This window comes from Phyllopteryx taeniolatus, chromosome 8, assembly GCF_024500385.1.
Source record: "Phyllopteryx taeniolatus isolate TA_2022b chromosome 8, UOR_Ptae_1.2, whole genome shotgun sequence".
NCBI classification, from domain to species: domain Eukaryota; kingdom Metazoa; phylum Chordata; class Actinopteri; order Syngnathiformes; family Syngnathidae; genus Phyllopteryx; species Phyllopteryx taeniolatus.
In genome coordinates, this window is record NC_084509.1 from 15,880,206 (window position 1) to 15,907,823 (window position 27,618).

Genomic DNA, 27,618 nt, shown 5'->3' on the forward strand with positions numbered 1-27,618 from the left:
GAACCAGATGTCCGAGCCACCTCATCTGGCTCCTCTGAAAGCAGAGGAGCAGAGGCTCGACTCTGAGCCCCTGCGGGATGACCAAGCTTCTCACCCTATCTCTAAGGGAGAGTCTAGGCACACTGTGGAGGAAACTTCTTTCGGCCGCTATTTTGTTCTTTTAGTCATGACCCACAGCTCGTGACCATAGGTGAGGGTAGGAACGTAGATTGACCGGTGACCAGAGCTTTACCTTTGCAGATGCTGCACCGATCCGCCTGTCGATCTTGTGCACCATTCTTCCCTCACTCGTGAACAAGACCCTGAGATACTCGAACTCCTCCTCTTGGGGCAGGATCTCCTCCCTGACCCGGAGAGGGCACTCCACCCTTTTCCGACTGAGTACCATGGTCTCAGATTTGGAGGTGCTGATTTTCATCCCAGACGCTTCACACTCGGCTGCGATCTGTTCCAGTGAGAATTGGAATAATGAAACCATCAGAACCACATCACGACGTGATACTGATGTCATCAAACCGCACCCCATCAACACCCCGGCAGTGCCAAGAAATTCTGTGCATAAAGGTAATGAACAGAATAGGTGACAAAAGGCAGCCTGGGTGGACTAGAACTCTCACGGGAAAGGAATCCGACTTACTGCCGTCAATGCGAACCAAACTCTGACACCGGTCGTACAGGGACAGAACAGCCCATATCAGGGAGTCCGGTACCCCATATTCTCGGATCACCCCACACAGGACTCCCTGAGGGACACGGTCGAACACCGTCTCCAAGTCCACAAAACACATGTAGACTGGTTGGGCGAACTCCCATGCATCCTCGAGGAACCTGCTAAGGGTGAAGAGCTGGTCCGCTGTTCCACCGCCAGGACAAAAACCACACTGCTCCTCGTGAATCCAAGATTCAAATTCCCAACGGACCCTCCTCTCCAGCACCCCTGAATAGACCTTACCAGGGAGGCTGAGGAGTGTGATCCGCTATAGTTGGAACACACCCCGTTCCTAATAGACACATCAATATTTAGGTCCATTTATTTTTATCATTTGAGCCGTGCTTTGTGTGGCCCCTCACCTAGGACCTGTTTCCCATTTGAGACCCTAGCAGGGGCGTAAAGCCCAGACAACTTAGCTCCTAGGATCATCGGGACACACAAAACCGTCCATCACGATAAGCTGCTGGGTCAGGGAGGGGTTTGCCTAACCACAAACAGTCAAATCATTTGAAGCCCTCCTAAAAATAAGGCTGAGTGACGCCACTGCCTCGAAACAGCCGTTTTAAACCAAAATGGCAGACTTCCTGTGTCTTTTTGGGCATGACTTCTTGAGACTTGATTGTGGGTCTACTTATGATAGACATGCATACCAAATGTTATTTAGCCTATGCCGTCTAATGTGGGTGGAACATGGCATCAAAGTTTGCTGATCATTTCAAGAATTCTAGGAAGGTTAAATTAACAAATTTTCCCCCGACACCAGTCTGAATGACTGACACGAAATTGGGTGGACATTATTCGGTGGTCTATTGTAATAGGATGCACGAAAAAGTCTCGAAAACCCATGCCCAAAGTTGAAGTCAGCCAATTTTTTTTTAAGCATCCATTTGGGGGAAATTCTAGGGCTCGTAATTTGACAAAATCCTTTTTGGTAATTCACCATGCAAAAGGTGGTGCGTGGGCCTGTCCATTTCATGAATATTGATCGTACAAAACAATAACTAGTTGACATTTACAGTATGTGCGTTCTGTGTGTTTCAGGCTAAAAGGAGGCTACCGTGCCCTGGACATGGGCTTTCCTCATGAGGCCATGGTGGACATGACGGGCGGCGTGGCCGAGGTTCTGAGTGTGGCCATGCTGCCCAGGGAGCTTCCAGCCTTTCTGGCCGAGCTTCTGGCCAAGGGTGCGCTCATCAACTGCGCCAACACACAGGTGAGAGTCTCCAAGGCGAGTAGCGTCTTAATACTAATCCCGCCGCCTTTTCTCCAGAACTCCACCCTGACGCTTGGCTTAGCCGACATGACTCATGATTTTTTTTCCCATGAACATGTTCAGTTGAGGCGGCACGGTGGCGGACTGGTTAGCACATCTGCCTCACAGTTCTTCAAAATCCCGACCCCGCCTGTGTGGAGTTTCCATGTTCTCCCTGTGCCTGCGTGGGTTTTCTCCGGGCACTCCGGTTTCCTCCCACATCCCAAATACATGCGTGGTAGGTTGATTGAAGACTCTAAATTGCCCGTACGTGTGAATGTGAGTGCGAATGGTTGTTTGTTTATATGTGCCCTTCGATTGGCTGGCGACCAGTTCAGGGTGTACCGTCCGAAGATAGCTGAGATAGGCCCGCGATCCTAGTGAGGATAAGCGGTACAGAAAATGGATGGAAAATGGATGGATGTTCAATGGATGTGCTTCCCCTGCAGGGTCCTTTGGAGTACAGGAATGAGCTGGGAATCATGTTCAGACATGCATACTCACTGACTGCTGTGGAAAAGGTAAATGTTGCTTGCTACTTCACGTCTGTTTATGTTGATTATCGCTAGACGTCACAAAAGGGGAGAAAAAAACTGTGATCAAGGCATTTTTATTATACTTTGCCTGATATGATGATGATATTACTCATTTGTTTCTATGCAATGTATACTTATGTTCATTTTGTGCCATTATTAAATGGGTTACGGGAGCGATTACGTTTATAACAATTACAATTGGTAATACAAGCTTTATATGGGTTTGGTACCATGCACTTACAAAACAAGGAAAACAACAGTTAATCACATTTACAAAAAAATACAAAAAAAAACAACAACAACCAAAAACAGCTGACGTGAACTCTTAACTACCTAGCAGATGCAGAAACTTGTTGCAAGGCAGAATTTCTTTCATTATGAAACATACAAATATTCAAGACTGGACAAAAGTTACAAGGCAGAATTCATATGAAACTATGAAACTGAAAATTTCACTATTGTAGAAGCCGCGTGTTGCTCGGCTGAATTTACATGACATTATAAACTGTATAAAATTCACTATTGGCCACGTGTTGCGAGCATAATTTGTATGACATTATAAAACAAAAAATGTCACAATTGGCTACTTGTAGTTGAGCAGAATTCATAGGGCTCAATTGTAACTGCCCCAAAGGCCAATGACAAAACTTGGCAATTACCAGCCATGCCAACACAGCAGTTTGACTGACGTTGACGTTTTCTACCAGCCACTTGTTGCTAGGCAGAAATCATATAACATGATAAAACAAAAATGTTCATTCCTGGCCACTTGGTAGAATATGTAGGGCACAATCCTAACTGCCCTATAGGCCAATAAAAAAATGTCACGATGTTGCGGAGTTGTCATTTGAATAGGTAATTTGATATATCTCAGGTCGTCCACTGTTCTAATGACAAAATAAACTTCTCTATACTGGCCACTTGTTGCTAGGCAGAATTCGTAGGAATCCATCATAACTGCCCCACAGTCCAATGGGAGAAAACAAAAACAGCTATACCCATTAGGCTGACATAACACTTAACTGGCCACTTGTTCCTGGGCATGATTCCTTGGGCTCACTCATCACTGCCTTACTGGAAAAATGGGTTGGGTGCCAAGCATTTATGTACCAGGGAAACAACAGTAATGAACAGTTACAACGAGATTCCATTTTAACAAGCTAGTAGATAAATAACTCAACTTATTGTCGTTCCTGGTTGCTTCACTCTTGCTTGTTGCTCGTCAGGATTCCATACCTGTCCCCTGGACCAAAGAAACCAATTGACGCATACAAACCACGTCCACCCTGTGGTTTGATTGAAAAGCTAGGGGCTGACGACGACGCCATATCAGAGCTAGCACAGAGAGCTTCAAACAGATTAAAACTACACTTTAATGATTAGGCAATATGTTATGTTTATACACATTAAGTTCACATTTGATTGTGTAGTTTCTTAAAATATGACAGAAGTGTTAGAAAATAAAGAGAAACAGACTATCTGGTGGGCTCGGACTGTCAGGTTGCCGCTGCAATCTTATCCATAACGATAGCAGTGCCTACTGTAAAAAAGTCGATTAAACAACCTCTCAGTTGAACGAAAGTGTGTAGGGTTACCTGCAGCTTTTACAAGTCAGTTATTCTTCAATTTATTACTGAGCTAAATTAGTATATTCATTGGGAATTTGCGTTACATCCGTCTCTGCAGCTTCCGTAAATGACACAACACAGTCAGTACTTGGCAAGACCGGGCTCACCCCAACCTGAGAGTGCCATGCTGAGTCAAACCAACACCTCCCCGAGCGCTCCCTCCCGTATGACCCTTACTGCCTGTATTCTAGGTCCCGTTCACAACACACCAGTAACAGCACTCATTGATTCCGGTGCAGACAATAGTTTTATTCATGAGGGTTTAGCACCTCAGCTCCAACTCCCTCCCCCTCCCTTCGCCGAAAAAGGTCACTACCCTGGATGGACGACACATTTCCCCCATCACCCACCAAACTGCTCCGTTCACTCTACTCATCTCAGGTAATCACCATGAAACCATCCACCTTTTGTTATTCCCTCCCCGAATACTCCGTTACTCCTCGGAATTCCCTGGCTCATAAAGCACAACCACGCCATCGACTGGACCCACCAATCTATCACTGGGTGAAGTCCTCACTGCCATTCACATTGTCTGTTATCTGCCATGGCGCCCTCCAGCAAACCTTAACCACCTGCCGCACCGGTCGACCTCTCCCGGGTGCCGGACGAATATCACGACCTCTCTCCTGTTTTTAGTAAAGACCTTGCCATTTCGGTACCTCCTCACCACCCTTATGACTGTGCGGTCGATCTCCTGCCGGGAGCCCCTCTCCCCTCCAGCATTCTCTTCAATCTTTCCCGCCCTGAAAACAAGGCTATGGAGGACTATATCCATGACTCCTTGGCTCTTCTTCCCCCGTGGGGGCCGGCTTCTTCTTTGTTGAGAAGAAAGATACCACTCTCAGCCCCTGCATGGATTACCGTGGACTCAATGACATCACCGTAAAAATTTTATCTCCACTGCCTTTATTGACTCCTCATTTGAACCCCTCTGCGACGCCCAGATATTCACCAAATTGGATCTACGCAATGCATGCCATCTCATCCGCATCAGCGAGGGGGATGAATGGAAAACTGCTTTCAATACCCCCCTAGGTCACTTCGACACTTGGAATACCTGGTCATGCCATTTGGATTAACCAACGCCCCCGCCGTTTTCCAAACCTTCATTAATGACGTCCTCCGCGATATGCTTAATCGGTTCGTATTCGTCTATTTAGACGACATCCTCATTTTCTCCCGCTCTCCCGAAGAACATCGCCATCATCTCCGCCAAGTCCTCCAGGGTCTCGTTGAGAACTGCCTTTTTGTCAAACCTGAGAAATGTGAATTCCACCTCTCCTCTCCATACACTTCCTGGGCTATATCACTGCCAGAGGACAATTACAACCAGACCTGACAAAAAATCCAAGCAGTCGTCAACTGGGCCATTCCCTCCACCCGCAAAAAACTACAACGTGTCCTAGGCTTCGCCAGTTTTTACCACCGCTTCATCTGCAACTACAGCAAAGTCGCTACTCCTCTCACTAGGCTTACTTCCACCAGCTCTCCATTCCAGTGTTCCCCTGCTGCATCCCAAGCCTTTGAGCACCTAAAAGACTTATTCACCCTTGCCCCCATCCTGAGACACTCCGACCCCTCCCTCCAGTTCGTTGTGGAGGTTGACACCTCTGACACTGGGGCAGGACCCCGAATCCCAGAAACTACATCCTTGTGCCTTTTTCTCCCGTCGTCTGTCTCCAGCCGAGCGGAATTATGACGTAGGAAATCGTGAGCTGCTGGCCATCGTCTGGGCTTTGGAGGAGTGGAGGCATTGGCTGGAAGGGACCGATTCTCCGTTTATAATATGGACCGATCATAAAAATCATGGCTATCTTCGTTCCGCCAAAAGTCTTAACACCCCGAGAAGCTTGGTGGGCCCTCTTCCTGAGCCGATTTAATTTTAGCCTCTCCTTCCGCCCTGGTTCCCGCAACGGCAAGCCTGATGCCCTCTCTGCATGTACTCACCCCTACTTCGTCGGGGCAGCCAGTTGGGAGATCGAACAGGTGGTTAAAAATGCTCAAATGACCCAACCGGATCACAAGACTTCACCTCCTGACCGGCTGTTTGTATCCAATTCGGCACTTAGTACAACAGCACTTCTGGTGGCCCAGCCTGCTGAAAGACACCCAGGAGTTTTCCGAGCCTTCCGAGGGAAGACTTCACATCTGCCTCCAGCTGGTCTGCTGTACCCCTTGCCTATCCCGAGCTGCCCCTGGCCCAACATTGCCTTGGATTTCGTAACCGGCCTACCTCCCTCCAAAGGTAATACTATCATTCTTATTATTATCCATCGATTCTCCGAGTATGTCCATTAAGTACCGCTTCCCAAATTACCATCTGCCTTTGAAACCGCTAACCTCCTTGTCAATCACGTCTTTAAACTCTACGGAATCCCCATTGACATCATCTCGGACCGAGGTCCTCAGTTCGCCTCCCAGGTATGGAAGGACTCCTGTAAGGCGGTGGGCGCAGCAGCCAGTTTGTTTTAATGGGTACCATCCACAGTCCAGACGGAGCAGGCAAATCAGACTCTGGAGTCGGCTCTTCGCTGCGTTGCCGCACGCAATCCCACCTCCTGGAGCGCCTTTCTTCCATGTATCGACTATGCCCACAACTCCCTCACCAGCTCCGCCACACGTATGTCTCCTTTCATGGCCTGTTATGGTTTCAAACCTCCGTTGTTTAAGGAACAGTAGCATACTGTGGCGGTTCCCGCGGTGAGGGATCACCTGCGAAGGGTCCAGTCCATTTGGAAGGACGTCAAGGCGGCTCTGAATCGGTCTGCCGATAGGAATAAACGGCTCGCGGATCTTCGTCGGTCTCCCACACCTGAGTACAAGGTGGGTCAGACGGTTTGGCTCTCCTCCCGTGACCTCCTGCTCCAGACTGAATCACATAAACTCACTTCACGCTTTATTGGTCCCTTCACGATCATTAAAATCATCAATCCCATGTCAGTTCAATTAAAACAATCCCTCAAGATCCATCCGACGTTCCATATGTCTCTGCTCAAACCTGTCTCCACCTGCGCTCTGATTAGGGATTTTTACACGGCTCACCCTGGGAAGCCGGGTTGGATGCCTGGAGGCGACCGTTGAGGGGGCTACTGTCATGGTCGTCCCTGCAGTTCCGTTGTTGGAGCTTGGGTGGCGCTTTGCGCCCCTCTCGCCCTCTCTCTCTCTCTCTCTCCCCCTCTCTCGCATCCCAGTAATCAGCACCACCTCAGCCGCGGCCCTGTTGCCAATCAGCACTCTACACTGCCTGCATTGAAGCCTGCCAGATCCAGGAAATCGGCGCCAGAGTATTAACGTTCACCCGTGGTACATCGGCTCTATCTTTGCACGTAAGCTACGGTACTCCCCACAATTCTACTCATCAACGTGTTCCTCTTCGTTCTCATTGCTCCTTCCATGCTCCCCGCCTCGCTGTTGTCTCAAGCTACGCCGCCAAGCTCTTCCACCTGCTCACGCCACAGCTTCCCGCACCTTCCTTGTCCCGACGGTCCACCATCATGCCTTGGAGATCCCACCCTGAACTCAAATACAAAATAAACCATTCTCCATGACTTTCTCCCGCCTCCGTCTGCTTCTGGATCCAGTCAACATCTATACAGTTATATCGGGACAGTCTGTCCATTTTTATGTTCTGGTTTGCATCGCCTGCAATTGGCTAGAGACCAGTTCAGGGTGTACCCCGCCTCTCACCCGAAGATAGCTGGGATAGGCTCCAGCACCCCCGCGACCCTTGTGAGGATGAAGTGGTACAGAAAATGGATGGATGGATGGATGCTTTGCATCGCGGAGTTCACATTAGTTCTGCCAAATCTATTTTGTTCATAGACTTATTTAACTCCTTTTTAAAAAAATTAATATTGGATTCTTGTTAAATATGAATAAATAAGGTTCAATGTTGGAATGAAGATCTGCTTACCAATAAATTTTGTTTTGAGTTCCGGATTCTTGTTACAAAAGATGAAATATGACGAAATAAGGTACAACATTGGGTTGAAAGTATTTTAACATCCTTTGATCCCCCAGGTGCAGACCACATACGGACCCGTGGACCTGGTGCGCATCTTCAACCCGTGGGGCAACACAGAGTGGCTGGGCCCATGGAGCGACCTGGAAGGGTTTGCCAAATTTCACTTCCCTAAAAAATTCTAATTACACTGCTAGTACAGCTGACAACTAACAAAAAAAAAAAACATGAATCTCCAAATTTAAACTGTATACATTTTTGAATCATTCAATGTAATCTTTTTTTTTTAATACATAAACTGCTTTTACAGGCCCGAGTGGAACACAGTGAGCGCTGAGGAGCAAAAGCGACTGGACCGAATACGACGGGAAGACGGAGAGTTCTGGTGAGTGCACGGTGGACGACTGGTTAGAGCGTCTGCCTCACAGTTCTGAGGACCGGGGTTCAATCCCCGGCCCCGCCTGTGTGGAGTTTGCATGTTCTCCCCGTGCCTGCGTGGGTTTTCTCCGGGCACTCCGGTTTCCTCCCACATCCCAAAAACATGCGTGGTAGGTTAATTGACAACTCTAAATTGTCCATTGGTGTGAATGTGAGTGCGAATGGTTGTTTGTTAGAATGTGCCCTGCGATTGGCTGGCAACCAGTTCAGGGTGTAGCCAGCCTCCTGCTCGATGATAGCTGGGATAGGTTCCAGCACGCCCGCGACCCTAGTGAGGAGAAGCAGCTCAGAAAATGGATGGATGGATATACTGTATTTTACATGGCTATTACATGGACACATGGATTAAGATTCCTAGAATATAATATAGATATATGTACAATTAGCTTCCTACATCTGTACTATTATAGTTGTCAGGTATGTTAGCAGAATTAGGGGTAGGACCTGATAAGTGTTTTACTTTTTCCTACTCCTTTTGAATATAAACAGTGTACATTCCTTTGATTATTATTTCCTTTGTTTTTTCGTTGCTTTGTTTTGTTTTTCCATTTGCCACATTTGTTGTGTTGATTGTTTTGTTTTCTGTATCCCTTCAATAAACAGAACAGAACTGATGTCTTGAATTTGAGATACGCTCCCTTGGCAAGCGGACTGAGTTTTCATGGTGTTAGATGACTCCACAATGTGTCTAATGGTATCAATCTGCAAAGTAAAGAAACAGTGAGCAAAAATAAAAGGGTTTGGAAATGATGACAGTGAAAGGGAAGGGAAAAAAGAGAGGAAGGATAGAAGCAAGAGAACATGATGGAAAGCAAAACAGGAAAGACTGGACAACGAGAAATAATAAAAATAAGACTGTTCTCGTGCAGGATGTTGCTGTCTGACTTCCGTCAGAACTTCGAGACGATGGAGGTGTGTCACCTGGCCGACATTCAGAGCGACGCCAGCGTGCAGCCATGGTCGTGCACAATGCATCATGGGACCTGGGTGCCACGTGTCTCTGCCGGGGGCTCTCCCAAAGGGGGTAAATGCACTAAGAGACACATACATGAGGGAAAAAAAGGATAACTGTCATTTGTTGCTAGGCAGAATTTGTATGAGATTGTTAACATGTATAGACCAATTCACCATGATGTCCCACGTTCCTCTGGGTGGTAAAAAGCAAAGCGTTCTGTGATGGCACCACTAGTAAACAAAATTCAGCAAAAGGTTCTATGGCTTGAATGATGATTTTAGCCTTATTCTCTAATGCCGTAGCTTGAATGTGCGCAATGCCAGTCAAAAAGAAGATGTTACGCGAGGTAAATCGTTTTGAATGGAGATGTAATGACGACCGTAATTTACATTTTAAGAGGTCAGCTGATTAAAAAATAGACGTCGTGGAAATTCAGACAGTTAACATGATCATTGAGGGACTGGCTAGTTAATTGACTTTTGTGTTGCCCAGATTAATGGCACCAATGGGCTCTTATGACGGTGAAATGGATAGCTTGCTATAGAGCTGATGTTAGCTTGCAGGCTAGCCATTATGTTTGGCAAAATTACTCTAAGTGAAAATGCCTTTCACAAACCTGATGATGTAGATTTGGTTCCCAGTCTGTCCTTTCAGAAGTGGCTACTACACTAATGGGCAAATTTCTCTATATAGTTATTCACGACAACTACTTGATTTTTTTCCTCCTCATCCATAGGTTCAGCTGGACTACTTTTGATTTTTTTTATGAATTAAATAAAAATTAAAAACTTTTGGGGTCTATCTTTTTTTGTTTGTATGTTAACTGCAATTGGCTGGCGACCAGTTCAGGGTGTACTCCGCCTCTGGTCCGAAGATAGCTGGGATAGGCACCAGCACGCCCGTGACCCTAGTGAGGATAAGCGGTACAGAAAATGGATGAATGAATGGATGGGGTATATCTGGTGGTGCAACCCAAAAGACAACTTTTTGTCATCATTTCAGTTTGGGTCAGCGGTAGTCAATCACCTTTCTGCTAAACGACAGTATCAGGCCACCTGTCCTTATTTAACATTATGAAATGGTCTGTATGAAATTTCACTACTGGTCAATTGATGCTTGGCAGAATCCGTAGGGCTCAATCATAAATGTCCCACAAGCCAATGAGAAAATTTAGCAAATACAAGTTATTCCCACGAAGTTGCTTGAATAACAGTACGACTGGCCACTTGTTACTAGGCAGAATTTGTAGGGCTCAATTATGACTGCTCTGCAGGTCGATGACAAATACCAGCCATGCCGATGATACAACCCCAATTCCAATTTCTGATCTAGTTGTCCTTTGGAACTCTTCTAATATTAACTTGATGTACGTGATGTTATCTCGTCACGTGTGCACGCACGCACACACACACACACACACACACACACACAGACATGACGTCCATAATATAAAAGTCAATTGTTAACCAAGATGAACAACATCCATCCATTTTCTGTTCCGCTTATCCTCACTAGGGACTAAATGGAAGTGAAGGATTATTGGGGCTGTGTTTGTAACACATTGAATTATTTAGTTGCAGTTATAAATCTCAAGATTGTGAAAATGAAGTCGCCGTCTTATAAGAAGTCATACTTTCGTGCCACCGTACTACAACCCCAATTCCAATGAAGTTGGGACCTTTTGTGTTAAACATAAATAAAAACAGAATACAATGATTTGCAAATCATGTTCAACCTATATTTAATTGGATACACTACAAAGACAATATATTTAATGTTCAAACTGATAAACTTGGTTGTTTTTAGCAAATAATCATTAACTTAGAATTTTATGGCTGCAACACGTTCCAAAAAAGCTGGGACAGGCTCATGTTTACCACTGTGTTATATCACCTTTTCTTTTAACACCATTCAATAAAAGTTTGGGAACTGAGGACACTAATTGTTTGAGGAACATTGTCCTGAAACTGTTCGACTATTTTCTCACGCACCTTGCCCCATCTTTGCTTTTGAATGACTGAGCAATTCAGGGAAGCTCCTTTTATACCCAATCATGGCACCCACCTGTTCCCAATTAGCCTGTTCACCTGTGGGATGTTCCAAACAGGTGTTTGATGAGCATTCATCAACTTTCTCAGTCTTTTTTGCCACCTGTCCCAACTTTTTTGGAACGTGTTGCAGCCATAAAATTCCAAGTTAATGATTATTTGCTAAAAACAATAAAATCTATCAGTTTGAACATTAAATATCTTGTATTTGTAGTGTATTCAATTAAATATAGGTTAAACATGATTTGCAAATCATTGTATTCTGTTTTTATTTATGTTAAACACAACGTCCAAACTTCATTGGAATTGGGGTTGTAAAATTATTAAAAATTAGTATAATAAAAAATTAAACTTTCAAATGTAATTTCTTGTATGGGCGGCACGGTGACCGACTTGTTAGCACATCTGCCACACAATTCTGAGGACCCGGGTTCAAATCTGGCCTCGCCTGTGTGGATTTTCCATGTTCTCCCTGTGCCTGCATGGGTTTTCTTTGGGTACTCCGGTTTCCTTCCATATCGCCCAAACATGCATGGTAGGTTAATTGGCGACTCTAAATTGCCCGTAGGTGTGAATGTGAGTGCGAATAGTTGTTTGTTTGTATGTGCCCTGCGATTGGCTGGCGACCAGTTCAGGGTGTACCCCGCCTCTCACCCCAAGATAGCTTGGATAAGTGAGGATTAGCGGTGTAGAAAATGGATGGATGGATGGAATTTCTTGTTTGTTAGGAATGTAGGTTAAAATAATGCAAAACACAATAATATAATTATTTAAAAAAATAAATACCTCATGTGATTTTAAAATATTTTTTTTCTAACAGAATATAATAAGAACAAATACAGGATCTGCTAGTGCCCTTGAATGGATGTGTTTGAGTTATGAGTTATATGAGTTCCATATAGAGTATGAATGGGAAAAAAAGTCATACCTGGCGACATTTGCTTCATTGAGGTTTAACTTAATCAATCCTAAACACAAACCTTTGGGTGTGTGTTTTTGTGTTTCAGGTTGGTTCTGGCAAAATCCCCAGTTTGGCTTGGTCCTCTCCCAACACACTGAACACGGATCACCTGACCCTCCAAAGCGCTGCGCCTTCATTTTGGCTCTCATGCAGAAATATCAACGGCGTAGAGGCATCGACCTTTCCATCGCTCTACACATATACCCGGTATACACTCACAAAGTCACAGACCAAAAATACACAACCAGAAGTGGGTAGTAACCTCACCTCACCGCCTCCCTCATTGACTGTAGAACCTGGATAACTCAGTCGGTAGAGCACCAGACTTTTAATCTGAGGGTCCAGGGTTCAAGTCCCTGTTCAAGTGACAAAATTCTTAAGAAGTTGTTAGCAAAATATCATGCAGGTACTTTCACTCTGACACTTGATAACTTCAAAACACCCACCACATGGTCATTGATGCAGCACACACTCTCACTTTGGGTATCTCGATCAGTAGCATACCAGGCTTCTACTCTGATGTTCTGTCTTTCGAGTACCTGTTTAGTCAGATTTCTCGCTTAATTTGCACCACGTCTCCTCACCTCACTCCCTGAGTGACCTTAGCGCCTGGATAGCTCAGTCGGTAGAGCATCAGACTTTTAATCTGAGGGTACAGGGTTCAAGTCCCTGTTCAGGCAATGTAATTCTTAAGAAGTTTTTCACTAAATTTCACACTGGTACTTTCACTGGAACACTTCAAAACACCCACCACATGTTTATCGATGCACCACACACTCACTTTGACCTTGGCTATCTCGGTCAGTATTTTACCAGGCTTTTAATCTGATCCGTCTTTCGACTACCAGGTTTATGCTTAATTGGCACCTGGTCTCCTCACCTCACTCCCTCACTTAGTATAGAACCTAGGTAGCTCAATCGGTAGAGCATCAGACTTTTAATCTGAGAGTCCAGGGTTCAAGTCCCTGTTCAGGTAACAAAATTCTTAAGAAGTTGCTCACTAAATATCACTCAGGTACTTTCACTCTCAGACACTTGAATTTTACCAAGTACCAGGCTTTTTATCTGATGTTCTGTCTTCCGAGTACCTGTTTTGTCAGTGTCAATTTTAAATTCTCAATGCTGCTCGTGCTTAATTGTAACCTCGTCTCCTCACCTCACTCCCTCACAGAAAATAGAGCTTGGATAGCTCAGTCGTAGAGCATCACACTTTTAATCTAAGAATCCAGGGTTCAAGTCCCTGTTCAGGTAACAAAATTCTGAAGAAGGTGTTTGCTAAATTTCACACAGGTACTTTCACTTGAAAACACCCACCACATGTTCATTGATGCACCACACACTCTCACTGTGACCTTGGGTATCTCGGTCAGTAGCATACCAGGTTTTTAATCTGATGTTCTGTCTTCCGAGTACCTGTTTTGTCAATATCAATTTTATTGCTAGCGCTTAATTGGAACATCATCTCCTCACCTCACTCCCTCATAGATAATAGAGCCTGGATACCTCAGTTGTAGAGCATCAGGCTTTTAATTTCAGGGTCCCTGTTCAGATGACATAATTCTTAAATCATTGCTCACTAAATTTCACACAGGTACTTTCACTTGAAGACTTCAAAACATCCACCACACACTCTCACTTTGACCTTGGGTATCTTGGTCAGTAGCATACCAGGCTTTTAATCTGATGTTCTATCTTCCGAGTACCTGTTTAGTCAGTGTCAAATTTCTCGCTTAATTTGCACATAGTCTCCTCACCTCACTGCCTCCCTCATTGCCTGTAGAGCCTGGATAGGTCAGTCGGTAGAGCATCAGACTTTTAATCTGAGGGTCTAGGGTTCAAGTCTGTGTTCAGGATTCTTCAGTTGTTCACTAAATAGCACACTGGTACTTTCTCTCAGACACTTGAACACTTCAAAACATCCACCACATGTTCATCACCATGGGACCATGGGTATCTCAGTCAGCATGTCCCAAAACCACAGATGGTATCACTCTTTTGGGAAAGCAAAATGAGGAGATGAGATGAGGTGCCAAGCAAGCACTGAACAGGTGCATAGTACAACAGATGGGACAGCTCTTCAGGTCAAGACTCAACTGCCTACCACCACCACAAAAAAGAAACAGCTCTTATTTGAGGACAAAAAATTGCATATTCTGGACAGAAGCCAGTTTGAAAGAAGAATGAGAGTGGCCATCTACGATAAGTTCAAAAGTTCATTTTTAAACAGCAGGAGGCTTGCAACACCACCTACTGTATCTCCCACATACAATGCCCTCCTTTCGTCCCTTCCAAAGAGACTCAATAATTCCACCTCCAACAAATAACACAAACAACACAACCTCAATTGGCCTTTAGTTCACCCCACAACCTATTTTACAACTGAATGGAATATTAACCGGGGAAATTCCACCCGACTGCTGTTGATGGGGAGAGTCATCTTCAACGGCCATCAATTTGCATCCCAAAAGAGTGATACCATTCACGGTTTGCATGTCTCTCACTTAAATAGTTGGGTTTCCACCCCGACACCCAGGCTAGTGCTGTCCTAACTAGTCTTGTTGTATGAACTGATGAAGCCTGCTTGGACGAGAGGCAAAACGTCTTCTAAGACAACCACAACAGTCCACTTGGAATCAATTCAATTGCCCTGAGAATGGTTCTGGACGGATGAGAATGGCAGCACTCTCACCCAATGACTGCAACACCACGGGGCCTGGGTAGCTCAGTTGGTAGAGCATCACTTTTAATCTGAAGGTCCATGCTTCAAGTCCATGTTCCGGCAGTTCTCAATGTTGGTTGTTGGTGATTGGATGGATGCACAGAAACACACTCATCTTGCGCAACAGAGCCTGGGCAGCTCAGTTGGTAAAGCATCAGCCTTTTTTTCTGAGGATTCGAGTCTGTAGATTGGTAGCCTTCATTTCAAGATCTTAAAAAAGCTGATTATTAAATAGCACTATGATGTCAGACACTGGTTTTGTTCCCTCCAGGCGCCTTGCGAGGGCACCCACCTGTCACCAGAAGACCTGAGCGAGCTCCGGCCGGCGATGAGCAGCAGCTATTACTCGTCGCGGAGAGAGGTGGTTCTGCGGGGTCACCTCCCGCCCGGTCACTATGTCGTCATCCCATCCACCGCCAAGCCCAATCAGCAGGGAGCCTTCCTGCTGCGCGTGCTGACCGAGCAAGGCCACTCTGCCACGTGAGTCTTTGAACTCAAGGTTGCATCAGATGACGCTAGCAATGCTGTTATTGCTTTGGCCTGAGCACAAGGGAAAATAGGTTTAAAAAACTATCCAATTATCGTAATTTCTCGTGTATAAAATGCTTTCAAGTATATTGCGCAGCCTCAATATTGACCACAAAAATCAGGAAAACCCTTCTACCTATGTATAATGCGCACCCTCGATTTTCTGCTCTCCATATACTCAAAACATGAAGTATTAGACGTATTTTATTAGGTTTTTCAAAAAAGGATTCTTCTCAGTCTGCATGCACTGACGTAATTCAGATTTTTTGTTTTTTATCGCCCGTGTTGGGACAGACCACGCTTAATGTAAAAAAGCTTAACATTGCTTAATGTAACAAAATTGCAACCAATCATCACCAAAACTTATGTGAGCATCTCTAATTACGTCCAGTTCCTCATCTGAAAATATCAGAATGAAGTCCCCAAAACTTTGGAGTTTATGGATTTTATATCAGTATGGCTGCGCCCACGAGGGCATCATGAGTTTTGGGTGAGCGGCGAAAATTTACCGTATTATATATACATTTGTACCATCACTAGGGTCGCGAGCATGCTGGAGCCTATCCCAGCTGTCATCGGGCAGGAGGCGGGGTACACCCTGAACTGGTTGCCAGCCAATTGCAGGGCACATAGAAACAAACAACCATTCGCACTCACAGTCATGCCTACGGGCAATTTAGAGTCTCCAATTAATGCATGTTTTTGGGATGTGGGAGGAAACCGGAGTGCCCGGAGAAAAGCCACGCAGGCACGGGGAGAACATGCAAACTCCACACAGGCAGGGCCGGGGATTGAACCCTAGTCCTCAGAACCGTGAGGCAGATGCTCTAACCTGTCGTCCACCGTACCGCCGTATCCTCCACTACTTTGTAGTGTATTCAATTAAATATAGGTTGAACATGATTGCAAATCGTATTCTGTTTTTATTTATGTTTAACACAACGTACAAACTTGATTGGAATTGGGGTTGTACATGAATTTGCACAAAGTGTTGTTTTTGTTTTTTAAATACATTTGATAAATTCACACAAAGTGACACTATTGGTTGTTTGATTTACTTTAATATATCTTTTTTTTTTTTTTTAAATAAATTACATTAATTTATACAGAGTGATGCAATTAGTTATTCAATGTAATTTTCTTAGTGGTGCAATTACTTACTTTTGAAAAAGTGATGAAATTTGTTTTATTATTTAAATTAAATTTATTTACAGGCGTATTTATTAAAGTAATTCATACAAATTTTATTTTCACACATGATGCAGTTACTTCTTTAGTTTAATTTAATTTGCACAAATTGATGAAATTACTTGTTAAATTTCGTTTCATTTTATTGACACAAAGGGATGGCATTTGCTGTTTTTTTTAACTGTGGATTTAAAAATATATATTATTTAAAGGTGATGTAATTACTGTAATTACATCCTTCCATTTTCTCACAGCTGGAGGCTATACCAGTTGACTGTGAGCGAAAGGTGGGCTACCCCCACAAATGGTGGCCAGTGAGTTGCAGGGGAGATACTGTATAGAGACAGAAAACTACTCGCTCTCACACCATCACTGAGAGTGGAACCTGAATCCACGCTGCTTGCACTGAAGGCAGGCAAATGTAATAATTACTTTACACTTTTATTTAATTGAATTGAGTTTTTTTATTTCATTTAAATTAAATTCATAGATGCTTTCTTCAGATAAATATTTTATGAACACTGCATTAAATCACTATACTGTACACTCAATGGCCACTTCATTAGGTACACCAAACAATGCACTTCAATACAAAACTCCTGCCTTGACAAAGATAATAATGCTGACTTTTGATCGGCACTGTCAGGGAGCAGATATTCATATAAAAAAAATATTTTATGGTTGTTTATCACATAGCTAAATAGTCCATTGTGTGTTTCTAGCCGAACTGCAGGCCCGGTGACACATGACCTGACTTCACTAACAGCGGTAATTTATGCACTTTGTACATTGAAAGGCTTTAGCCACGTTAGCATTCCAATCAATCTCCATAGAATTTTGAAAATTGTTTCTGACTTTATTACTTTGTCCCTACAGCCTCAGTATCCCCATCAGAAAGCTCTCCCGTCGCTCAAAGGGATAAGGCAGCTATTCAAGAAGCACTGCAACAAGGTCCAGAAAGAAGTTGTCACTGAGAAGTTATTCAATGCTTTAGTGTTTCCCAATCAATTATTTTGTGTATTTTATGTCAACAGACAGGATTCTGCAAACCGCATCACCTTCACAACTTGCTGACTGAGGCCATCCAGGGAGGAGGTCAGTACTATGATCTCACTTTGTACTGTAGCCCATTTCATGCAGAGATATTGTACAATTAGAGCTATAACAGTATAGCCTGCATTTATCTGCCTTGGCCTTTACCGCAGAATCCCAAAAAACTTTTTCACAGTGACATGGCATCCTGTCATCACATACATTAATTAGGTATTTTAGTAGTGTCTGGTGTTAAGCTTCGCATTCCAGTCTCGGCATTGCGAAATTCCCCTAACACACGGACAAGCTTAGGGAGCAACACAACATGTAACGGGATTATGTAATCAGAATACAAAAAAAGGGAATCAGAATCAGAATCAGAATCATCTTTATTTGCCAAGTATGTCCAAAACACACAAGGAATTTGTCTCCGGTAGTTGGAGCCGCTCTAGTACAACAGACAGTCAATTTACAGAACACTTTGGAGACATAAAGACATTGACAAAAAACAACAACAAACAACAATTGTGCAAAAAGATGCAGAGTCCTCAGTTCGAATGGCTAATATCGCAATAGTCCGGTGCAATGACCATTGTGCAAAGGGCACTGAGACTTCAAGGAGTGTATGCGGTTTAAAGTGACGAGTACTGCGATAATCTGGGACAATGGTTGTGCAAATGTTACAGATACTCCTCAATCAGTGTGCAAATGGAGCAGATGCTACTCTGGCATGAGTGGCCACTATATGCAAATAGTGCAGCACGGCGAGACAACTACAGTGAGTGCACGAGTAATACATAATACAGAAATGTGACAACGAACTCAAGTCAAAAATTGCCAGCTTGTTGTAATGGAATTGTAAGTTAGCTGTTCAAGAAGTTGATTGCAAGAGGGAAGAAGCTGTTGGAATGTCTACTAGTTCTAGTTTGCATTCCAGTGTATTCCTTTACATCCATCCATCCATCCATCCATTTTCTGTACCGCTTATCCTCACAAGGGTCGCGGGCGTGCTGGAGCTTATCCCAGCTATCTTTGGGTGAGAGGCGGGGTACACCCTGAACTGAAGGCCAGCCAATTGCAGGGTATATATAAACAAACAACCATTCGCACTCACACCTATGGGCAAATTAGAGTCTTCAATCAACCTACCACACATTTTTTGGATGTGGGAGGAAACTGAAGTACCCAGAGAAAACCCACCCAGGCACGGGGAGAACATGCAAACTCCACACAGGCGGGGCCGGGATTTGAACATCTCTGTGGAGATATTTTGGTCCACTCTCCTTTGCAGAATTGTTTTAACTAAAAAACAATGGAGGGCTTTCAAGCTTGAACAACCTTCTTGACGAGGCCACTCCAAAACCTTCATTAAAATTATATATATATTTTTTAAGGCATTCAGAAGTTGACTTGCTTGTGTTTTTTGGATCATTGTCCTGCTGCAGAACCCAAGTATACTTCAGCTTGAGGTCACAAACTGATGGCTGAACATTCCCCTTCAGGAGTTTCTGGTAAAGACCATAATTAATGGTTACATCATTCACAGCAAGTCATCCAGGGCCTGAAGGAATAGAGCAGCCCCAGACCATCACACTTCCACCACCATGCTTGATTGTTGGTGTGGTGGTCTTTTCCTGAAATGCTGTATTACATTTCTGCCAGGTGAAACGAGACACACACCTAGGGTTGGGCATTGAGAATCGGGAACCGATTGGAACCGTGACTGACGTTCCGGTTCTCCCAGAATCGTTCAAATTTAAAAATTTAGGTTCCCGGTTTCGATGCCTACAGTCTGCCGACCCCGAAGAAGAGTGGCGAAAACCAACGAAGAACGCGCACGAAGAAGTTCTTATGCCCAACGGTGGTGACGAACGAAAGTGTCTTAACTTTGTTAAAATGAATGACTAGACACGTCAGTGCAACACTTGTAGTAAGATTATATTGTGCAAAGGAGGCTTTCACGATATGTAGAAGTCTGACGTGCTCCCTCCCACTCCGAGCTAATGAGGATAAGCGGTATAGAAAATAGATGGATGGATAATTTGGACACCCTTTATTTAAACCATGCAAACTTTTTTGACACAGCCCCCTAAAAAAATCAAAATCGAGAATCTTTTGTAACCGGAATCGAAATGAAGAACCAGAATCGGGACCGGAATCGCTCAAATCCAAACGATGCCCAACCCTACACACACCTTCCAAAAAGTTCAACTTTTGTCTCATCAGTCCATAGAATATTCTGCCAAAAGTCTTGGGAATCATTCAGAGTTTTTTGCAAAAGTAAGATGAGTTTTTATTCTTTTTTTGGTCAGCAATGGTTTCCGCCTTACTCTGCCATGGATGCCATTTTTGCCCAGTCTCTTCCTTATTGCTGTGTAATGAACTCTGACCTAAACCGAAGCATGGGAGGCCTTCAGTTCTTTAGATGTTGTCCTGGGTTCCATTGTAACCTCCTGGATGATGCGTCGCTGTGCTCTTGGATTAATTTATGTAGGCCGGCCACTCCTGGCCTGGGAAGGTTCACGGCTATTCCATGTTTTCTCCATTTGCGTATAATAGCTCTCACTGTGGCATGCTGGAATCCTAAAGCTATAGAAATGGCTCTGGACCCCTTTCCAGACTGATATATGTCAGTTACCTTCTTTTGATCGTGGCATTTTGTTGCAGCTTTTTTAGATCTTTTGGCCAATTTTATATAAGTGAACAGGTCTGGAGGTAGTCTGGCTTGGGTGTGGTCAGTGAAAATGAACCAAAAAATATGATTCAACAATTAATTAATGATTAACAGTATTTTTTTGTGTACCACTAGACCGAGCCAAAGTTCGAGAATCACTGGTCTGCATGATTCTGGATGCCTTGTTACTAGTCAGAATGTTTGACTATAAATCCACTAAAGAAATATTGGTACTCTTTAGTTATGGTCTCTATGATTCGCACGCCCGTACACAATAGATAATGGACAGGTAGAGATAGAAGGAAGAGACACACTAGGGTAATTACCTTTATTAAAAAAAAAAAAAAAAAAACACGAAGATGATGAGACATTTGGATGATTTATTTTCAGAATATATTGGTAATCCTTATTGAATAATAATGCAAATAAGAAGGGCTGTTAGGAAGAGTAACAGCACCATCTGGTGGCGTTATTATTCATGCACCGTCGCCACTGCTCACTATTAGCACCCAAAACTGATTTCATACATTTTGGCATGAGGTAGTCTCCCCATTGGGGTTCATGATGCATTAACCACTCTCTCTCAACGTGTGTGTGTGTGTGTGTGTGTGTGTGTCTGTGTGCGCGCGCTTAATGCGTGTAACGTATGTGCATGAAATATGTTGTGTGCTTGAATTCATTTGTAGTAAATGTCCTCGTTGTGTTCAGTGTTGGCAGGTAGTGAGAAGAACTTGGCCCTGGAACACTGCAAGAGCTTGGTGGTCCTCATGGATGTATCCTTGAAGACACTGACACACTCACACAGTTTGTTACACAGGCTTAAAAACCTAAGCCTCATAAAAAAAAAAAAAGGTCAGAAATATTTTTGTGTAAAACTTGGTCAAATTCAGACTTTATGCTTACTTTGGGTGAAAATTTCGAATCAGGTGAATTACAATTAAAATGACTAATCTATATATGAAATTACCCCTGGTGGTCGTCTTTGGCTAATACAGATCAGAATATTTGTGCATCAATCCATCCATCCATTTTCCGTAACGCTTATTCTCACGAGGCATTTAATAGATTATACTGCCAAATTGTCCCCGGTGGTTATTTTTGGTATTGCATCCCAGAATGTGGAATTGGGGCCATTCTTAGGTTATAACACCATCTAGTGTGGGACTTGGAATCTGATTTTGGAGATTGTCATTTTTATGAACGTTCTACTTCCAGATCCTTGTTTACTCGAGAATTTGGGTTTTGATTATGGAAGCAGAGGTTATCAATTCATTTTATATGGCAAAACCCTAACCTAAATCCAAAACCCCAACCTCAACCCCAGCCCCTAACCCTCTTCCTAGTTAGCGTCCAGGCCAAATGTCGTTTCATTTGAAAATTTCCTTGACACCAGTGTTCCCTCCAGAGTCAGGGCATCGCTCAGCTAACTTGGCTGGAGTTCCAGGCACTCTGGGACAAGATCCGGATGTGGACGGTAAATGAAGGTCTGATTTCAACACAATATGCGGGAATTTGTGTCTCTAACACACTCTTTGACCTCCTGTCAGGACATCTTTCTGGTGCACGACAAGGACAAGTCACAGTATCTGGACTACAAGGAAGTTGCCCCTGCTCTAAAGGCTGCAGGTACGACTGAAGGTTAATGAAAAACTTTACTCAGTTTGCAGTTTCTTTTCTGAACTGCAGATGGTGAAAAATTATACAATTCTGCCACCAAATCCAGTTTGAACTATGTAGCCACATGAAATTTGGTTGGCATGTCTATCATGAGTATCCATCCATCCATCCATTTTCTGAGCCGCTTCTCCTTACTAGGGTCGCGAGCGTGCTGGAGCCTATCCCAGCTGTCATCGGGCACGAGGCGGGGTACACCCTGAACTGGTTGCCAGCCAATCGCAGGGCACATAGAAACAAACAACCATTCGCACTCACAGTCATACCTACGGGCAATTTAGAGTCTCCAGTTAATGCATGTTTTTGGGATGTGGGAGGAAACCGGAGTGCCCGGAGAAAACCCACGCAGGCACGGGGAGAACATGCAAACTCCACACAGGCGGGGCTGGGGATTGAACCCGGGTCCTCAGAACTGTGAGGCAGACGCTCTAACCAGTCGGCCACCGTGCCGCCCTATCATGAGTAAACAAATAAACAAGTTCCAAAAAGCCATGCCTGAAAACATGCAGGACATCTGCCATTTATGTTGATTGTGACCATTTCCAGATGTCCTTCAAAGGCAAACTTTTATGCTAGATCAGGGGTCCGCAACCTGTGGCTCCAGAGCCGCATGTAGCTTTGTCATCCTTCTGCTGTGACTGGAAAATAAATAATGACTATTAGTTTGTTCCTCTTTCAAATGTAATTCTTAATTGTAATATTATGGTGCTCTTGTAACATTAAAATAAAGAAAATTCCTTTATTTTTTGTCGGTCATAAAATATGCATCACATGCGCCAATGTGTGACACCTGGCGCCAAGATTTATTGAGCTATTCGACCCCTTGTAAGTGAAACATGTATAACTCCAAGGAAGTTTGGAAAGAAACATTTAACACTACATGCTACATGACGTACATAAAAAACAAATATCGCTACCGCCTTACAGATGACAGTGAAAATAAAGGTGACATCAACAGAGCTGATGCGCTGACACTGTATGCTGAGATTCAGGATTGAAAAAGTCATATTCGTCAGCTAAAATACATATTTTAATTGGCTATTATTTTGCAAATATACCTCTGTATTTTACATTGTTAAGTGAAATATCCATCCATCCATCCATTTTCTGAGCCGCTTCTCCTCACTAGGGTCGCGGGCGTGCTGGAGCCTATCCCAGCTGTCATCGGGCAGGAGGCGGGGTACACCCTGAACTGGTTGCCAGCCAATCGCAGGGCACATAGGAACAAACAACCATTCACACTCACAGTCATGCCTACGGGCAATTTAGAGTCTCCAATTCATGCATGTTTTTGGGATGTGGGAGGAAACCGGAGTACCCGGAGAAAACCCACGCAGGCACGGGGAGAACATGCAAACTCCACACAGGCGAGGCCGGGGATTGAACCCGGGTCCTCAGAACTGTGAGGCTGACGCTCTAACCAGTCGGCCGCCGTTAAGTGAAATAGTCATTTTTAATTCACGTTGACAGGTAAGTGCCTGCTCCACTCGGAATAAAATGATAACGGAACATAGAAGCAGATTTTTGGTTGGATGCAGGTTGACAATTTAAGTTTGGCTTTAATTTCATGAATACGAGGAGGACTCAAATAGACATTGAATATTTTATTTGAACGTAAGCTTCAACCAAGCGTCTTTTTTCAGACTTCAAACTGTCTTAGCTACATGTAGAAATAATGCTCTCTGTAGCAGTTCATTGATTCTATAAATTCAACACACTATAGTTTTTTACACATACAGGTAAATACATATATATATATATATATATATATATATATATATATATATATATATATAGGAAGTGTTCTGTATCCTCAGATGTCAAAACGGTTTTGTGGCTACCTGTGTTGTTGTTTTTTTCCCTGTGGGAAGCGATCCGAATGGCTCTTTGAGTATTTAAGGTTGCGGACCGTTGCTCTAGATTCTGTCTGCTGATTGCCAACAAATTTGAACGTGCACTAGACAGATGGCTAAGTTAACTACAAGGTCAGACCTTGATCAAACGTCAAGTGTATGATGAAGGACTCACCCTGAAGAGATACTAGTGCACTTGCTTAATATCTTGTTTTTTTTCTTTCTGTCCTGTCGGCCATAGGCATCGTGGTAGATGACCTGGTGATGCAGCTGGTGGGCCTGAGGTACACAGAGCCAGACATGACCATCAGCTACCCTGGCTTCCTGTACCTTGTCATGAAACTGGAGAGCATGATCCGTAAGGGCATGGGAACACGAGGGGACACTATACGGACAAAAGTATTGGGACGCAGCTCTTAATCAATTAATTATGGTAATTGAATGTGGGGGTTGGAAGAGATCGTCTATTCTATTCTATTCTATTGCAGTCATTCTACAATTGTGTGCTTTGATGATATCCCAAAATATGTTTTACTTACTTTAGTGTCCTAGTTCTTGTGTCCATATAGTGTATTCACTTGTACATTTATTCTGGTAAAATGCCAATAACTGTATGCTTGGAAAAGGTCACACACTAATCACTTTTTTTTTTGGACCGCTCTGGCAGACAAATTTCATGCGTATGACCTTGTGGGAATGGGCTGCATCTCGCTAAGTTACAGACAAGTACGTCACTCCTCCGGGATTTTGATTTAACTTTTGACAGCTTGAAAACAAGTAATTGTGTTGTGTTTCAGTGGCTCCACATGACCATTTACAACTGAGGCAGAAGAGTCGCAGGATATGCTCCAGTATTTGTTCTGGATGTGTGATGTTTATGTTATAATTGTACGTTGTAGCTACGCTGACAGAAACATGCATGAGGCATAGTTTTCATTGTTCAGGTCATGATTGAAACATGGCTGCTTATTCTTCTACGAGCCTTTCTTAGAAAGCTCCTGATTATTTTTGATAAATGTGACTTTATTTTATTGTGACTGTTTGATATGTGTGTATAATTATATCTAGTTGCGTGTGGGCGTGTGTGTGTGAGAGAGAGCGCGACATCCTGTTGTGCTACTGCTGTGTCAACTCACACTGCCTTTTTAGGGCAACAAACATCAGCCACACTTCCTGTCTCTCCTCACCTTTTTTTTGTGTGGTTCGCCACACAGAGGAACATACAATCTGCAATTTAACATTGTTCAATTGTCTGGTATATGTGTTTCAAATGTGATAGCAGTCACACATAATGTCTTTGAAGTTCTGTTTCTGTGTCTTTTCAGGCATGGCTTCTTGAGACTTTTTTTGTGGGTCTACTCACGATGGACTCGCCTACCAAATTTCATGTTGCTAAGTATAACTGGCTTTGGGGGCTGAATTTTCAAAATATGAACAAACTGAATTATTACAAATTTTCCTTTGCTAGCATACTTCGCTCACACGCAGTGACAAAAACTCAAACCTCTCGCTATTTAGCGTCACCCATCTTTTTAATACTCAAGGTACAAATTTGGCAGAAATCAGATAAAATCTGTATGACAAGTTTGGGTACCAAAATGGCCACTTCAAAACCATCCATCCATCTATCCATTTTCTGACCCGCTTATCCTCACAAGGGTCGCGGACGTGCTGGAGCCTATCCCAGCTATCTTCGGGCAGGAGGCTGGTTACACCCTGAACTGGTTGCCAACTAATCGCAGGGCACACAAACAAACAACCCTTCGCACTCACATTCACACCTAAGGGCAATTTAGAGTCTTCAATTAACTTACGAAGCATGTTTTTGGGATGTGGGAGGAAACCGGAGTGCCTGGAGAAAACCCACGCAGGCACGGGCAGAACATGGAAACTCCACACAGGCGGGGCCGGGGATTGAACCCCGGTCCTCAGAACTGTGAGGCAGTATATATATATATATATATACACACACACACACACATACACGTACCTTTAAACAACCGCCAGCTATAAATGAAAAACAAAAATCTTTACAGTACAGATGTGTGTCGTAAGCAAAAATAGTCAGCAGCAATGCATGCAGCAAAACAGTAGAAACTAATCAATGAATAGTCTGCAGTGGAGTGACAACTATACATTAGTAAATCATATAGAGACGTGAATAGTCAGCAAAAAAAGTCTGTGACGTATGCAGTAAAAATTATTACATTGTCTGCAATGGAGTGACAAATATACCTGTGTAAATTATACAGATCTACAGATGACAGTCAGAAGCACTTTTCAGTAACATTTTTTTTACATGCATCAAAATCTAGTCTGCAGCGGAGTGAGAACTATTTACACTGAAATCATACTACTATTCATAATATCATACAGATGTGAACGAAAGCAGAAAGAATAATCAGCAGCATTGTATGTGAGATATGAAGTACATGTATATTGAAATTAAATGACAGCAAATATTTGTGTATTTTTTCAAAGATGGCAGACAGTGGCTGCAATGCAGTTGCACAGCAAACAAATTGTCAAAAGTAAACAAATACTACTCCAGGGGGCGCCGGATGTCGTAAAACTTTTTTTTGTTGGCAAGAAGACTCGTCAGACTTACAAAAAGAGCTAGAAAGCAAATTTATTTATATAGCGCATTTCATACACAAGGTAACTCAATGTGCTTTACATGATTAAAAGCATTTAAAAACAAAGAAAAAAACCCAGCTTATAAAAATTTAAAACAAAGAGAACAAATAAAATAAAAATACAATTAAAACAGCGTAGAGTGCAAGAAATATCATTTAAAAGTGGAAATGCTCAAGAAAGCATGGGAAAAAAGAAGAGTTTTTAACCTGGACTTAGAAACATGCATACTTGGGGCTGGCGTCACTTCTGTTGGCAATTTATTCCATTTGTGTGCAGCATAATAGCTAAATGCTGCTTCACCATGTTTGCTTTGGACTCTGTGCTCCACTATTTGACCTGAGTCCGTCGATCTCAAAGCCCTACTCGGTTTATATTCCATTAGCATTTAATTCATGTATTCAGGACCTAAACCGTTTAGTGATTTATAGACCAGTAGCAGAACTTTAAAATCTATTCTTAAGCTGACTGGGAGCCAGTGTAAAGACTTTAGAATTGGAGTAATATGCTCTGACCTCTTTGGTCAGAGCATATTACTGGGGTTATGACCTCTTCTGGTCAGAACCCCAGTTGCAGCATTCTGAATGAGCTGCAGCTGTTTAATGCTCTTTTTAGGGAGTCAGAAGACCATTACAGTAGTCAAGTCTACTTGAGATAAAAGCATGGATGAGCTTCTCCTGGTCTGTATGACACATGCAAGCCTTTACTCTGGATATGTTCTCCAGATGGTAGAAGGCAGTTTTAGTAATTGATTTGATATGACTGTTGAAAGTCAGGTCGGGATCTATCAGAACACCAAGGTTTCGGACTTGGTCTTTGGTTTTT

General features: G+C 43.4%; 1 protein-coding gene and 3 non-coding genes across 4 annotated transcripts in view; all 4 read left to right on the top strand.

Moving 5' to 3' along the window:
• Positions 1–26,621, top strand: part of zgc:85932 (uncharacterized protein LOC405875 homolog) — a 32,580-nt gene extending 5,959 nt beyond the window's left edge. Inside the window, exons 5-20 of the mRNA XM_061782506.1 lie at positions 1,754–1,925; positions 2,414–2,485; positions 8,149–8,240; positions 8,400–8,474; positions 9,397–9,551; positions 12,538–12,698; positions 15,482–15,690; positions 17,649–17,694; positions 17,803–17,877; positions 17,961–18,021; positions 21,341–21,405; positions 22,038–22,106; positions 22,180–22,258; positions 24,401–24,517; positions 24,827–24,885; positions 24,957–26,621. Of these exons, the coding sequence (XP_061638490.1) occupies positions 1,754–1,925; positions 2,414–2,485; positions 8,149–8,240; positions 8,400–8,474; positions 9,397–9,551; positions 12,538–12,698; positions 15,482–15,690; positions 17,649–17,694; positions 17,803–17,877; positions 17,961–18,021; positions 21,341–21,405; positions 22,038–22,106; positions 22,180–22,258; positions 24,401–24,517; positions 24,827–24,885; positions 24,957–24,983 (1,534 nt within the window). The 3' untranslated portion in view covers positions 24,984–26,621. The remainder of the gene's footprint in view (positions 1–1,753; positions 1,926–2,413; positions 2,486–8,148; positions 8,241–8,399; positions 8,475–9,396; positions 9,552–12,537; positions 12,699–15,481; positions 15,691–17,648; positions 17,695–17,802; positions 17,878–17,960; positions 18,022–21,340; positions 21,406–22,037; positions 22,107–22,179; positions 22,259–24,400; positions 24,518–24,826; positions 24,886–24,956) is intronic.
• trnak-uuu (transfer RNA lysine (anticodon UUU)) lies at positions 12,786–12,858 on the top strand. The gene has a single exon. It is a non-coding gene; the product is annotated as a tRNA-Lys (tRNA).
• On the top strand, positions 13,099–13,171 carry trnak-uuu (transfer RNA lysine (anticodon UUU)). Its single transcript has one exon. It is a non-coding gene; the product is annotated as a tRNA-Lys (tRNA).
• Positions 13,395–13,467, top strand: trnak-uuu (transfer RNA lysine (anticodon UUU)). The gene has a single exon. It is a non-coding gene; the product is annotated as a tRNA-Lys (tRNA).
• Positions 26,622–27,618: the final 997 nt, after the last annotated feature.